This window comes from Sphaeramia orbicularis, chromosome 16 (assembly GCF_902148855.1).
Source record: "Sphaeramia orbicularis chromosome 16, fSphaOr1.1, whole genome shotgun sequence".
Lineage (NCBI taxonomy): Eukaryota > Metazoa > Chordata > Actinopteri > Kurtiformes > Apogonidae > Sphaeramia > Sphaeramia orbicularis.
In genome coordinates, this window is record NC_043972.1 from 23601715 (window position 1) to 23615489 (window position 13775).

Genomic DNA, 13775 nt, shown 5'->3' on the forward strand with positions numbered 1-13775 from the left:
TGATCACAGTCTGCTACTGTTGTGAGCACTTTAAGAGTATGAGGAGGCAGGAGTGAGGCTGACAGAGAGGCCCTGACTGACATTCAGCTAATAATAGCATCCTCATTCATTTAACACACACACATCGCTTTCTCATTCTCACTTTCTCCATTATTCACAAGCACCCTTATCCGGGAATGTCACAGTAACATCATGTATTCACAGAGATCCCGTGCATTGTACTTGTCACTGTTGCATTGTGGGAAATCATCTGTGTCATGTTGCCATTTAGAACATGCACATATCAAATGATTCTGGGCATTCTCAGTATGACACATAACTGATTTATTTACATGTAACTGATGGTTTGACTGGTTTTAGTACGGACCTTCTCTTATTTTTTTCATCTACTATTTTTTGGGGGGATCCTGCACACATTTTAACAATTGGATGTGCGTGACATCACTTCTTCTCATTGACTGGCTTTAGTAGCTTCTACATTATTAAATCTAGCCTCAAATGCAGTGAAGTTATTGTGTAAAAGAGTAGATTTATGGAAGAACTATGCACATAAGCAGAGTTACACAGAAAACTGACTTACTCATTGAGCTACTCTTAACCCATAAAGACCCCGTGTGACTTTTGTGGCAGTTCCCAAATGAATTTTTCTCTATTTTTAACCTTTCTTACATGATTTAGCACCATTTACTCTAATACTATGCTCTGTATTTTGCATTTTTAAGTGAAAATCAGGTATTTTCTTCTAATTAATGTACTGATTATGTAGATGGTCATAAAAACTCAGATTAAAGTTGGGGGATAATTATACCCAAAACAGCAAAAACTGAACTCAAAAGATAATTTTTTTTCTGCAAAACTATCATTAACTGAACATAAAATAAATGTCTCCATTCACTGTCATTGATCCAACTCCATGGGTTTTACTGGTGAATAAATGCTGTAGAAGATGATGGTGTTTCCATGGTAACTGTGGAGCCTCTGAACATCCAAATGGGTCATATCTGATGACCATGAATTTAATGTTCTATATTTAATTTAGATGTTCATGAAAACAGAGTAAATTCAAAGATTTTTATAACAAAACAGAGAAAAGTGAAGAAAAAGTGAATTCTTCAGTAAATCTATCATGAACTGAACATAAACGAAGAGTGTCCATCCATGGGTTTTACTGGTGAATCAATGTTATCGAAGATGACGGTGTTTCCTTGTTCACCATGGAGCCTCTGATCATCCAAATGGGTTATATCTGATGACCCTGAAAAGATGAAAAACTACATTTCACACCAATTATTTACATGTATTAAGAGATGAAGTGGATCAATAGATATTAAACATTTTATATCTGTGAATAATTTTGGTCCCCGATGCATGATTGAGTCTTTATGGGTTAAAATAATAAGCTTAAGTAGATGGAAATGAAAAAAACATGCTTTATGAACTGCTTATTCCAACATGCACACAGTTGAGAACTACTATATTCTGGCTGCAGTCCTACACTCCTGTCTGTGCTCTCAGATGTTGTGCTCCAGATATCATTTGAGCTTTTGACAGGCAGTGCTTTACTGTGACACCCACAAGGGAATACAGTGAAGCAGGCTCAGGTACAGACACATTGAAAGAGTCATATGTATACGAAGCACTCTTGAACCAAGCGTATATTGCAGTCCTTATACTGCACATCCAACACAATCTGTTCGTCTGGCTCTGGCTTCGTGTCTCTAGTAATATTTTTTATTTAGCTGTTTTATGGAGGTGTAGAAAAGTCCCTTTTCATACAAGGCTGTTTATTGTCCCACGCTTGACTGGCATGAAAAATAACAGCATTAATGAGGCAGTAATTTGTTTTAATCCAACATAATATCATTAATAACACGACTGACAGTGAAGTTAAGCATGAATACCCAAGGATTTCATGAAAAATGTTGCAATTTGTTACAGATGATGATTTTTTTTTTTTTTTTTTAATGCTGCTGGATGGATGGTGAGCAGCAGCCAAGTTTGCATACCCAAATAATAATAATAATAATAATAATAATAATAAAGTCCAAATGAGTAATCTTCATTGTTAGCAGAGGTGTGTCTTAAAACATTGATGGTAAACTTAAGTCTCCCTGACATGACCATGAAGACTGAACATGGATGGTATGCATATAAGTTAAGGTTAACATTATAAATAGACTAGTCTTCTTTCTTGCTTTAGAGCTGCTAGCGTTGACAAGTACTGTGAGGCATTTGAGCATACATGAAAAACGTTACAAGTCTGCAGCGACAGATAGGCGAACAGCTATAAATCATTTGTTCAGTGGTAACTATATTCATGGAGATATCATGCCATGGAGACATGTCTGTCAACCAGAAGCAACAGAGTGGAAAGGGTTGAAACAGTTATGGGAAATGAGGCCAAACATCCAAAGGAAAGTTTGCTGATCACGAGGCCATAGTTTTCAGTTCTTTCGTTGTGAAATTATTGCTCTGGGCAGAAGAATAACACAAACATCATCTATGTAATGCCCCTCTGCTGCGTGTTGAAGGCCTCCCACTCATAAACTCTGTAGGGGAGTTGCACACACACACATACAAGTGTGTTTCTCAATCGTTCTACCTATTACACAAGCACACACACACACAAAACCTCCACTTACAAATCCAACCACCCACACGCACACACACATATAGGCACGAAAAGCCCTGTTAAATACTTTATAGCACTGGAGCCGTTTGTCTCGTACACCCCAGTATGAATCAAGAAGAGAAGATGCTGGAGGAGGGGGTAAGTGGGTGGAGGTGGGAGGGGTTTTTGAGGGTGGTGACGGTGGGGGTTGAACAGCTGCTGTATACAGTTACCATGGAAACCTTTGTCTAAAGTCCTCAAAACGTTAGGAATTCTGTCATGATTTTAAAAAAAAAGTGATGTGAAGTAAAAACAAAAAAATCAGAGCGTTTTATTGTATTTTCAGAGAACTGTTGGCAAGAGATGTGTATGTGGCTTTTTTTTTTTTTTTTTGTTATATTAAAAAGCAACATATGATTCACAACATGACAGACGTGACCCAGCCCCTTATTAGAGACACCCATTTGGTCCTGCTGCTGCTATTTATGCTGACTGGAATGCTTATTTGCCATTTGAAAAGGTTATTGTTTGAGAAAAACCACTAAAAACTTTAGAAATATTTAATGTCATTTAAGAAGATAAAACAACTAATTATTACTTAGGAAGAGAGGCACAGGTTTGTGCAATGATTTTTACTTTATCTGGTTTTGTTTAAGCAAATTGGACGAATTTGGACAAAACTGGGTACATTTGATTTGTATAAGTGCGTGTGTGTGCGTGTGTGTGAGAAAGTTTTGCAGAAGAAGCTGCCAAAACTACTTAGCAGACCTTGGGTGAAATGAAATTTGATCATACATGACAAAACAGATAACCAGGAAATGAGGCTAAAGTTTGGGTTAGAAATGTCCTTTAAAACTTTTCAAATTATGTTGTACTATCTATAATAAAACCAGATAAAATTCCTTATCTGAAGGAAAACTCATTTCCATAATTACAGTAGATGGTATTGAACTGAAGAACATGTTGATTGTGATGCTTCATTTTTATAATGTAACCACACTGCCCCCTAGTGTTGAAACCCTGCCATTAATGCCCAACTGCAATTGCATGTACTATTTTTATGAGACACATATTAAAGCAGAAATGGAAGCCAACATTTTATACAGGCATTCAGTTTAATTTAATTTGAGGAGTTCAAAGTTATGATACTTAAAAAAAACACAGAAGCAACATGGACGTTTTAAATGTCCAAGCTAACAAGCTGGGAACGTTCCCAAATGCGCCGTGTACAAAATATCACAATGTAATATGTACAACACAAAAAAAAAAAAAAAAAAAAAAAAAAAACCACAAATACATAGACAATCACTCTTAGCTGGATGAACAATTGGTATTTACAAAAAAAAAAAAAGAATAAATATAACAGCCTATAAATAACATCATAATGCATTGGTTGACGAATGACGTAAAGCTGGATTGCAGATATAGAGCCCACCATTGATTTATACTCTATACTACAGGCAGAGCAGGATATTTCAAAGTGATATACCACACTATAACTCCATAGAGGTTAACCATCTCAAGTTTTAGATCAATCATAACCTCTATCCTCTTTTAATCCAAGTTTATCCCCTTGATAAACTTACATTCAAGCTCATTCCAGCTAGAGGAGGATATGGATTATGCCTGAAAAAGGTAACTGATTGACTACAGGAAGATATTTCACTGAAAGGACAGTAGTGCTGAAGGTAGATTTAAGAACTGGCTGTAAGACATCTCTGAATTCTCCATAAACACAAAGGGAACCCAGATCACCACTTCTTTGTTCGGCACACAATATATTTACCAGCATGTAAGACAAACGACAACGTCAGAGAGGATATAAAAAGACAAACATCTGCAAACATTTTAGACAAAACCACCGTTTTCTGTCAACGAAGGGTAAATGTCGAGATTATCATCAGATCCATCATTTCTGTGATTAATAGTCATTACATTTCATCACATGACATACAAGTAAAGATATATAAAACCTGCAGGCTGTATTCTTACAGAAATAGAAAATGTCATTTATAGTCCTCTGTGAGCTACAGTTGATGATTATTCCACCTTAAACCAGTGATGGATAAATCAGATCCAAGTCTCAAAGGATTATAAATATGTTTTTTTTTTTTTTTTCCTATTCTTATATCCGTATTTCCACTGGATATTGATTTATTTAGCTTCTTTTCAGTGATACTGTGGTCTAATGGATGGCAGCTCACAGTTGAGTGGCAGCTGGTTCACATCCTTAAATAAACAAGTATAAATAAGTCACACCAAGTGGATAAAAGCAGATGTGTGTCTTAAAAAAACATACTGTAAACTTAAGTCTCCCTCACATCAGTAATAGCATGAATGAAGATGCTGGGACGAGGACGAATATGACAAGATACTGTACATTATCATCTGTTTTATATCTCTAAAGGTGAACGACAAAAAAAAGAGCTCATATATAAAGTAAAATATCTGTGCGTGTGTTATGATGTGTATTCCTGTCTCAGTACAGCAGTGTTTGCTTGCAACGTTTGTACATAATCTTTTTAAGCAGCTCAGGTGCGTTAAATGGAGCTTTCCCAGCATGCTAAATCGGCCCGGTAAAGGAAAACTCCATGATTTCCATTTCAGGCTCAGTTTTTTAGTAGCTGAGATCCACTTTTTGAACCAAATGTACAATACTTGGCACCACAATAAAGAGACGGAATACTAAGATCTATCCCAAACCAGACACTATTGTATTTCAGGTTATTTGTGATCACCTTAGGCATTACCTTTGACACATCTTGCAGACAGAACAATCCTCTTTTTTTCTCTCACAGCTCACTCAAGGCAGGTCTGTCTCATATTTTATCTACAACAACTCAGACCACGGCTTGAAAAAACACACCATTACACATCCATCCATGTATATCTTTGTTAAATTGTCCCTCATGTTTTCACCAAGTCAACCTCAAAGCAAGGCCTGTGAGCCCTACCTCACCTCTACCGCTCTCCTTCCCCTAATCTCTTTTGGCTCTTCCTTTCCTCTTCCTCCTTCCAGAACTTTCCTGGGCCTTCTCCTCTTTGCTACCCGTCACCACTGCTCCGTTGGCGGCCTTGCTGAGCCCATTGAGAGTCCCGTTAGACAGGGCCTTGTTGGCTTTGGAGGAGGAGGTGTCGCGTCTGGGCTGCTGGCGGCGGTAGGTCTGGTAATAGAAGTTACCGAAGAGGATGATGAAGGTGATGGCGTAGCAGATGAGGGAGTAGTGCATCCAGTGGGGGAAGTCGCAGTTGACGTAGAGGGACAAAGCCGTGTGGCCGATGGTGACGTGGAACTGGATCTAATACAAAAGAGAAGAAAGGAACAGATAAGCATTCGCACCTTTTTAAAACATGATTCTTATCAAACTAACTACGATCACACCAGAATTAAACATTTTACCATCTGGATAATAGTCAAGTACTTCTTCCACCACAGGTACTTTTGGATCTTAGGTCCGCAGGAGGCCAGACCATAGTACAGGTACATCAAAACATGGATGGCTGCATTCATATGTGCACCAAAGAATGCTGCAAAGAGAAGAAATTATCACCATTAACATTCATTTAGAAACAGTACAGTTATGTTATGAATGTAGGTCTCGTAGAATAGAATAGAATAGAATAGAATAGAATAGAATAGAATAGAATAGAATAGAATAGAATGGAACAGAACGGAATAGAATAGAATAGAATAGAATAGAATAGAATAGAATAGAATAGAATAGAATAGAATAGAATAGAATAGAATAGACACATTTTCCAATGATTGCACAACTGGGGGATTGTTGGGGGAACTCCACAAGGTCCACTTAAAAATACTTAATATAACACAATAAATAAAATATCAGCAAAAGAAAATACAAGTACAAGTTATGAGTATAATTAAATGCTAAAAGCACACGTTGCCCAGTCCCATAAATGTCAGACTAATCACTCACACAACTTGTGGTAATTTCTGAATAAATAGTAGGTTATTAACTAAAACATGTAAAACTGTGCTGACTGTTATAAAGCAGTCTTTTACCTGAACAAATATGCAGATTGCATATGAAAAAACAAGCAAAGCCAAGACTTTTTGTGTAGAGTTTTGAGGTCAGTGCATACTTTTTTAAATTTACAGGCTAAAACAAATCCCTGTCTTAAAGTATACTCACTTTTAACATTGATTATGTTTACATGCACACTAATATTCATGATTTTTTTTCTTCTAAAAGTAAAAAAAGACAATATCCTGTATAAGCAGTTTACATGGCTATTAAAAATTCAAATTCCTCTAATATTCTTGTTTACATGTCTATTCTATTTAATGTAACACACCCCCTATAAACATCGTCAGTCATGGAATGTGTAGTACGTCATAACCGATGAAGGAATTTCAAACCAGAATCGTAGTTTTTTTTTGCCGTAAACCCTTGTTGTGATTGCTCTAGAATTCTACACGACTGATCTTTTTTTACAGCCATGCATGAGGACAAACACTTACAACTGATGCAACAGCCATTCTAAACTGTGATTTGTTTACTACACAGCGTGGGATGAATATAAGCAGCCATGTGTTGCAAACTGCTGTTCAAATCCCAGTTACAGTGCATATTCTGAATGTACCGTGTACAGGTCCCAAGAATCCTCATGAAAGCAGAATATCAGCTGAGCCCACATCTGAATCAGAAAGTGGTCATTTAATAAAAGGCCTAATTTGGAATATCCAAGTGGAATACACCGGTCAAATTCAGAATACTATTATTTAGTCAATATTAGTCATTTTAAAGTGCATGTATATACACTAATTGTGTCGTTTGTGTGTCAGAGCTTTCTAAAGTAATTAAACTAGCAGTAAAATCTGTTAACACGACTGTTTTCATGGGAAAATACACAGAATACCCTGTGGAAAGAAAAGTACCTACAAAAAATCATTTGCATGTGTGGCGATAAAGTATCTTGATTAGTAATCATAGCCACCTTTAATTAGCATTTTACATGTATTTATTCATTAGAATAACCCAAATATATTTTCTTATAAAGTTGTTTTTATGTAATATTCGTATCTGTATCTTGTTTGGCAGTGATATGACATGATGTGTTATAGTTTTATGTGTGATGGACTTTTTCTACGTTGTACCTATTTTATATTTTCTTTGGATTGTGATCGATATTCACACAATTTTCTGCTTTTCTCTGCAAAAACTAGACAAAATAAATACAATAGCTATAATATCTATAAAATAACTGGCACTGTAGTCTCATATATCACTTAAAGCAAAAAGGGACATACACAAATTTGAATTTCAAGAGTGAATGGTACAAAATATAAGGCTATAAAGACAAAATGCATAACAGCAGATAACATTAAATTACAGGGTTAAGTAAATGAAAGGGATATTTACAGGTTCTCTATGTTGATTTATTTACATTTGACATTATTACTGTTGTTTTTTGGTGACTGTACATACTGTATTCATTTATAGACTCTATTGCAGAGGTCTCAAACATGGGGCCCGGGGGGCAAATCCAGCCCACCAAAGGGTCCAGTCTGGCCCCTGGGATGAATTTGTGAAATTCACTGAAGATATTAATCATTTTAGTTCAGGTTCCACATACAGACCAATTTAATCTCAAGTGGGTCAGATCAGTAAAATACTATCAAAATAACCTATAAATACACACAACTCCAGTTTTTTCTCTTTGTAAATGAAAACACTTTCATGTCATTTTACTGTATTTATACTAAAATAAACTATCATTTCACAAAAACGCGAATAACCTGAACAAATATGAACATTTTGAAATGTCTGAAGTGCAAGTTTACCAATATTCTACCTGTTATTAAATGTTTTGTGTTTTTGTTGACCCACTGTGATCTGTAAGTTGTAATGTACATGTGTAAATGATAAACTGAGACACAATATTGTTAAAATTACACCTAGTTTTCTTAAGAAATTTCAGTTTGTTCATGTCATTCACATTGTTCAAAAGGGTAGTTGGTAGATGTAAACATTTTCATCGCATAATTTTACTTTTTTTGCTCTAAAACATACAGAAAAGTTTGAAGTTGACATTATTTATATATTATGTTATTGTTTCACTGGTCCGACCCACTTCAGATCAAATTTGGCTTAATGTGGCCCCTGAACTAAAATGAGTTTGACACCGCTGCACTATTGATACAAGATGGAAGTGGAAATGGAAATAGTGAGTTTTTAAGCTCTTGGTTTCTCTGTCTTTACAAATGTGTGTTTACTTAATTATCACCAATGACATGCATAATTACTTTATTGTGCTAATATAAACAACTGGTCTGCACTGAGTAGCCCTGTGGTTTTCCTCATAGGAAGCTGAATTATTAGAGCTTCAAGGCTGAGACTTCATTTCTGTGAACTTTTACAGTCATACTATTAAAACCTAGTGCTGCATGAAGTACTCACACTGTCCTCCTGCCACCCACTTTATGCCGATCCACCAGAGCGTGAACATGGTGCAGTGGTGGTAGACGTGCAGGAAGGTAACCTGGTTGAATTTTTTCCTCAGGATGAAAAACACTGTGTCCAGGTATTCAATCCCCTTAGAAACGAAATACCACCACAGAGCTCCTGCCACCTTATGAGGACACACAGGAAATGAGGATTAAAGCTAATACAGAAGCACAGACAATAAGATATATACTGTAGTGCCATGTATACGCCTATCTATTCCGTTCTATCTTGTAACATTTTAACCTCAGGGTGACTTGATACCGAGCGACTCCTGCTTCATGTGTCACTACGTCATGGAGTGTTAGAAAGGCTGGTGAAACCCAACACCCTCCATGATCGTTGCTCCTGCTTTCTGATAACAGCTGAAGCCGATCGTGTTTCTAAAACCACTAAGAGTGAAGCTTTGCTGGCAAACACAAACATTTTTTTTCTTAATCATTAGAGGACTACAGTTAAATGAGATCATTTATCTGCGACACATGTCAGTAAAAGCAGATCAAGTTACGTAAGAGGGCCACTTAGGTTAAATGACTTAAGGTAAATTTTCCATCATTGATTAAATGTAACGACATGTGTTTAATGTGACTATATGAGTCCACAAACCACTTCAGAGGAAAGTACTCACTCTGACTTCATTGGGGTCGTTAGAATAATCCACTGGTTGACAGATGTAACTGTAGCTTGCTGCTCGTGCCGCCATGAAAAGCTGAAAAACATGAAAACAGAACACCTTTATTTAATCGCCGGATGCATTATCACAGTTTGACAGGACACACATGACTCATTTAAAATTAATTTAAAGTCATGATTACAAGACAATCACGTGTGTAACCATTCATCCAACTATCCATCCATTTTCTGAACCACTTCAACCTATTCCAGTTACACCCATTTACACCCTGGATCTGTCTCTATGTTATTTTATCTTTATTATTATTATTATTATTATTATTATTATTATTATTATTATTATTATTATTATCATTATTATTATTATTATTATTATTATTATTATTATTATTGTACTGTAGCTCCTATTTCAGTGGATTTCAATGGGTTTTGAGCATCATTACATGTATGTAAGTATTGCACATTCACAAAAATATCACTTAAAACAATAGTAAAACATAGATGTTAAAGCCTGCTCATTGAAGATCCATCATGTATTCACAATAAAAGACTTAACATATGTTAACAAGTGGTGCCAGGGACAACAAACCCCACCCCTCGCACATATTGTATCTTATTTTGGCATCGATCCAGCTGATGTCATCACGTATATGCGTATGATGTCAGCATATCAATTGCCTCTTAGTATGTGCCAAATTTGAAGCAAATTGAAAAAAAATTGATGTTTTTATAGACATATGAAATTTTGCCCAGTATAAGGAAATGGGAGAAGAAAAAAGATTTTAAAAATGCATAAAAAATGTGAAATTTGACCTACTTTTCCCAGAATGTAATCACATCTATTGTGGGTCACTGGCAATCTATAAACCAAATTTGGCATGAATTCAACCAACAGTTTTGCTGCTACAGACATGTGAAATTTCACCCATTATAAGTAAATGGGAAAAAAAGAGATTTAAAAATTCATAAAAAATGTTAACTTTGACCTACTGTTCCCAAAACGCAATGGCATCTATTGTGGGTCACTGGCAATCTGTTAACCAAATTTGGTAAAAATTCAGCCAATAGTTTTGCTGCTAGAGTGTTAACAAACAAACCGAACTAAAAAGAATACCCCTTGCCTCCTCTTCAGGGGGCAGGGTAATAATGCTAATGGATAATGCTAATTTAGAAATAGCATACATGAAATATACCATTATAGTGACTCAATTACATATTTCTCAGAATTTGTAGTGAAGTATATGCATGTCAAAAAACATGCCAGGCCGAGTAATTATTATATTTTTAAAGCAAAAAAGATGCACACTGGGTTTAATATACTGTCCCTGTAGCTTTAAACTGTACAAACAAACAAAAAAAAAAACTGAAACTCATTCACTGTAATTTTCTCACACATGTATGTAAACACTAACACCTAGCCTATGAGTAACCTACCTCTTTGAAGATGAAGAAGTTGAGGAAGACCATGCTGAAGTTGTAGACAATGAGTGTTTTGCGGAGCTGGAAAGGCTCTCTGTTCTTCATGTATTTGGGTCCCAGCCAGAGGAACAGCAGGTAGGAGGTGCTGATGGCCAGCGTGGGCAGGGGGTTGTCCATCAGAGGCCATTTCTCCACTCGCTTGTCTGTGGGACAGATGTTCTTATAGCATTACATAACTACTCTCCACGTTCACCTGCACTGTGTGGGTTCAGTGTCAGTTTTTTGAAGGGAAGTGCAGGTCAAACAGACTCTGAACTGGAGTACAGGTCTCCAGCTGATCTGTCTGGAGCTCAGCCTCCAGGTTTAATAGCATATGTGACTTTGAGAGAATAGCTCTGGATAGCTCGTCAATTTCTAGACCTGAATATGTTTAAAAAAAAAACCTCTGGAATATAACCAAGAGGAGGGTGGACTGTCACAAGGCATCAGACAAAGCTGAGCTGCTTTCATTTCTACGCCAAGAGAGGCATAAAACACCCAACAGCAATGTGAAAAACAAGCAGAGAGCATGCCAAGACACATGAAATCTGTGACTGAAAATCAGGGTTGTTCCACCAAATACTGATTTCTGAACTCCTCCTGCATTAAAACATTAGTGTTGTGCTTAATAATGAACATGAGTCACCTTTCTTTGCAGTAGTCAAGGTCTGAATACACTGCATTTCTTGTTAGCTTAACCAGTTTCCCAAATAAATGCTCTGAATGACAATATATTTACATAGAATTCTAGGGTAAAAAATGCTAGTAGTTAATTTTACTCCAACACGTACCTAGAAACAATAAAACAAGTTCTCTTCTCACATTTTCTGGAGCATTTGTTTCAAGTTTGCAAGTTTAAAGAAAGTAGTAAAGAGGAAATTTCAGTCACTTACAACATCCTCTGTCACACACACACACACACACACTGTTCAACTACGGTGCAACTTCAACTCTTCACATCTTATTGAAGCACCATTACTTTGATTTTCCATTACATTATTCTTACATCATTCATCCAAACCTTGGAGATTATTACCACGGAGAGTAAAGGCACAATAAAAATGTGTATTTAGAGATACATTAGTGTGTGTAAAACACATCTCAAGCTCACTTTCAGGCACACCACATACACAAAAATATTACCTGCAATAGTTAGGGTCCATTTGTAGAACTCTATGGTGTCATTAATCAGATGTGTTACAATCTCCATGTCTGTGGTAATAACCTGAAATATAAAATAGAAATATGTTATCCACTGAGACCATATGTGGTAAGTAAACAAATATGACACCATACATGGAACACACTGTTAAATTCTTGTATTTGGAATGGTTAATAGCATTCATCTTTAATAACAGGAGGCCCTACCGGAAACTACTCTAAGTCAACAGAGGGCTGGGTGTGAGTCTATAGGAGTCTGAGGCCCCATGAGGCCGTGATAGATGGGCCAAAGGCTTCATTGCGCACAAAGGCAGGGCGCACCGGGCGGCAGAGCGCATGTGTCAGCAGATTTTTGGCTTGAGCACGACCACCATCCAACCTGGTGGATCTTATATTGGGTGGGATTTCCTGGTGGCCCACTTTTCCATTGAAATGGGTCACCTCCAATAGAGCCAGACTGACGCATAGATGGATAAGCGGCGGCGCGCACATACGGTGTTATTTAATGATCCTAAAAACATGACGCCCCCCTCTCTCCAGCCCGGAGCGGATCAGGCTCTGCAGCAGCATCTGCCATACAGCCCTGCACGCACACCCCGAACAAACACCCTTTACAACGAACAATCCATCCTCCTTTTGAATGAACCCTGAACACATATAAATGACTCCGTCTATGATCCAACATTTACAACATGGTGTTTCATTCATTTGAGGAGCGAATCTGCATTCTGCGGCACACAGCCCGGCCTGCAAATAGGCTTCATCAACACTATAGCTATAAATATATATATATATATTTCTCTAAATCTATAAATTTTTTCCGTTCTAGATCTGGAAAACAGGAGTAAAGATAGATGCTCTCCTAAAGGATGCGCACTGGAAACGTACAGATCCATAGGATGTGGTTTGGATGTCGTGCGTATAAGATGCTTATTACCTTACCGTAACGCTGCTTTCAGAAATCCGTCTATGATGACTTTCAATGCAAGGTCATACACTGTGAGCTATCTCGCTTTGTAATCGACTGATGAGGTTTTCTATAAATGGATCAGTTCCTTCGTGTCCAGTGTGGATTTACTGGGCCGCTGAATGAACGGCGATGGGACGGATTTCTCGTCAGGGGACCATAGCCTCCACTGCGCGTCTGGTTCAAGGAAATTTCTCCTCTGATCCACCAGCACCACGTCATGACAACCACAACACGGACTGGACTTCCGATCAACCCTTCAAAATAAAAAAAAAATAAAACAAAAAAATAAAAAAAAATACATGCGTAAAAATGATCTATCATGGGGTTCCGAAAGTAGGGTATACGAACCCCCAGGGGTACTTGGAAGAAGCCCAGGGGGTAGTTGATTTTAAATTAAATAAGTTATCATCTACTGTACCTCCCTCCCTCCATTTCATTTATTTTGTCTATCACTGTCTATATGCATCACTGTCTA

General features: G+C 37.1%; 1 protein-coding gene across 1 annotated transcript; it reads right to left on the reverse strand.

The window, feature by feature from the left end:
- Positions 1-3707: 3707 nt before the first annotated feature.
- Positions 3708-13512, reverse strand: elovl4a (ELOVL fatty acid elongase 4a). Its single transcript, XM_030157188.1, has 7 exons — positions 13273-13512; positions 12313-12394; positions 11146-11333; positions 9707-9787; positions 9034-9205; positions 6012-6139; positions 3708-5910 (listed from the first exon to the last, which is right to left on the reverse strand). The coding sequence occupies exons 2-7, from the start codon at positions 12377-12379 to the stop codon at positions 5590-5592; spliced, it is 957 nt and encodes a 318-aa protein (XP_030013048.1). The 5' UTR covers positions 12380-12394; positions 13273-13512; the 3' UTR covers positions 3708-5589.
- Between the last annotated feature and the right edge of the window lie 263 nt (positions 13513-13775).

Bases quoted from the DNA above. Each gene is read 5' to 3' on its own strand.
- elovl4a (XM_030157188.1), bottom strand. From the start codon at position 12,379: ATGGAGATTGTAACACATCTGATTAATGACACCATAGAGTTCTACAAA. The intron at 11,334-12,312 runs GTAATATTTTTG...TCTGTCCCACAG, and splicing joins ATGGACCCTAACTATTGCAG to ACAAGCGAGTGGAGAAATGG. The intron at 5,911-6,011 runs GTAAAATGTTTA...CTTTTGTATTAG, and splicing joins ACTTGACTATTATCCAGATG to ATCCAGTTCCACGTCACCAT.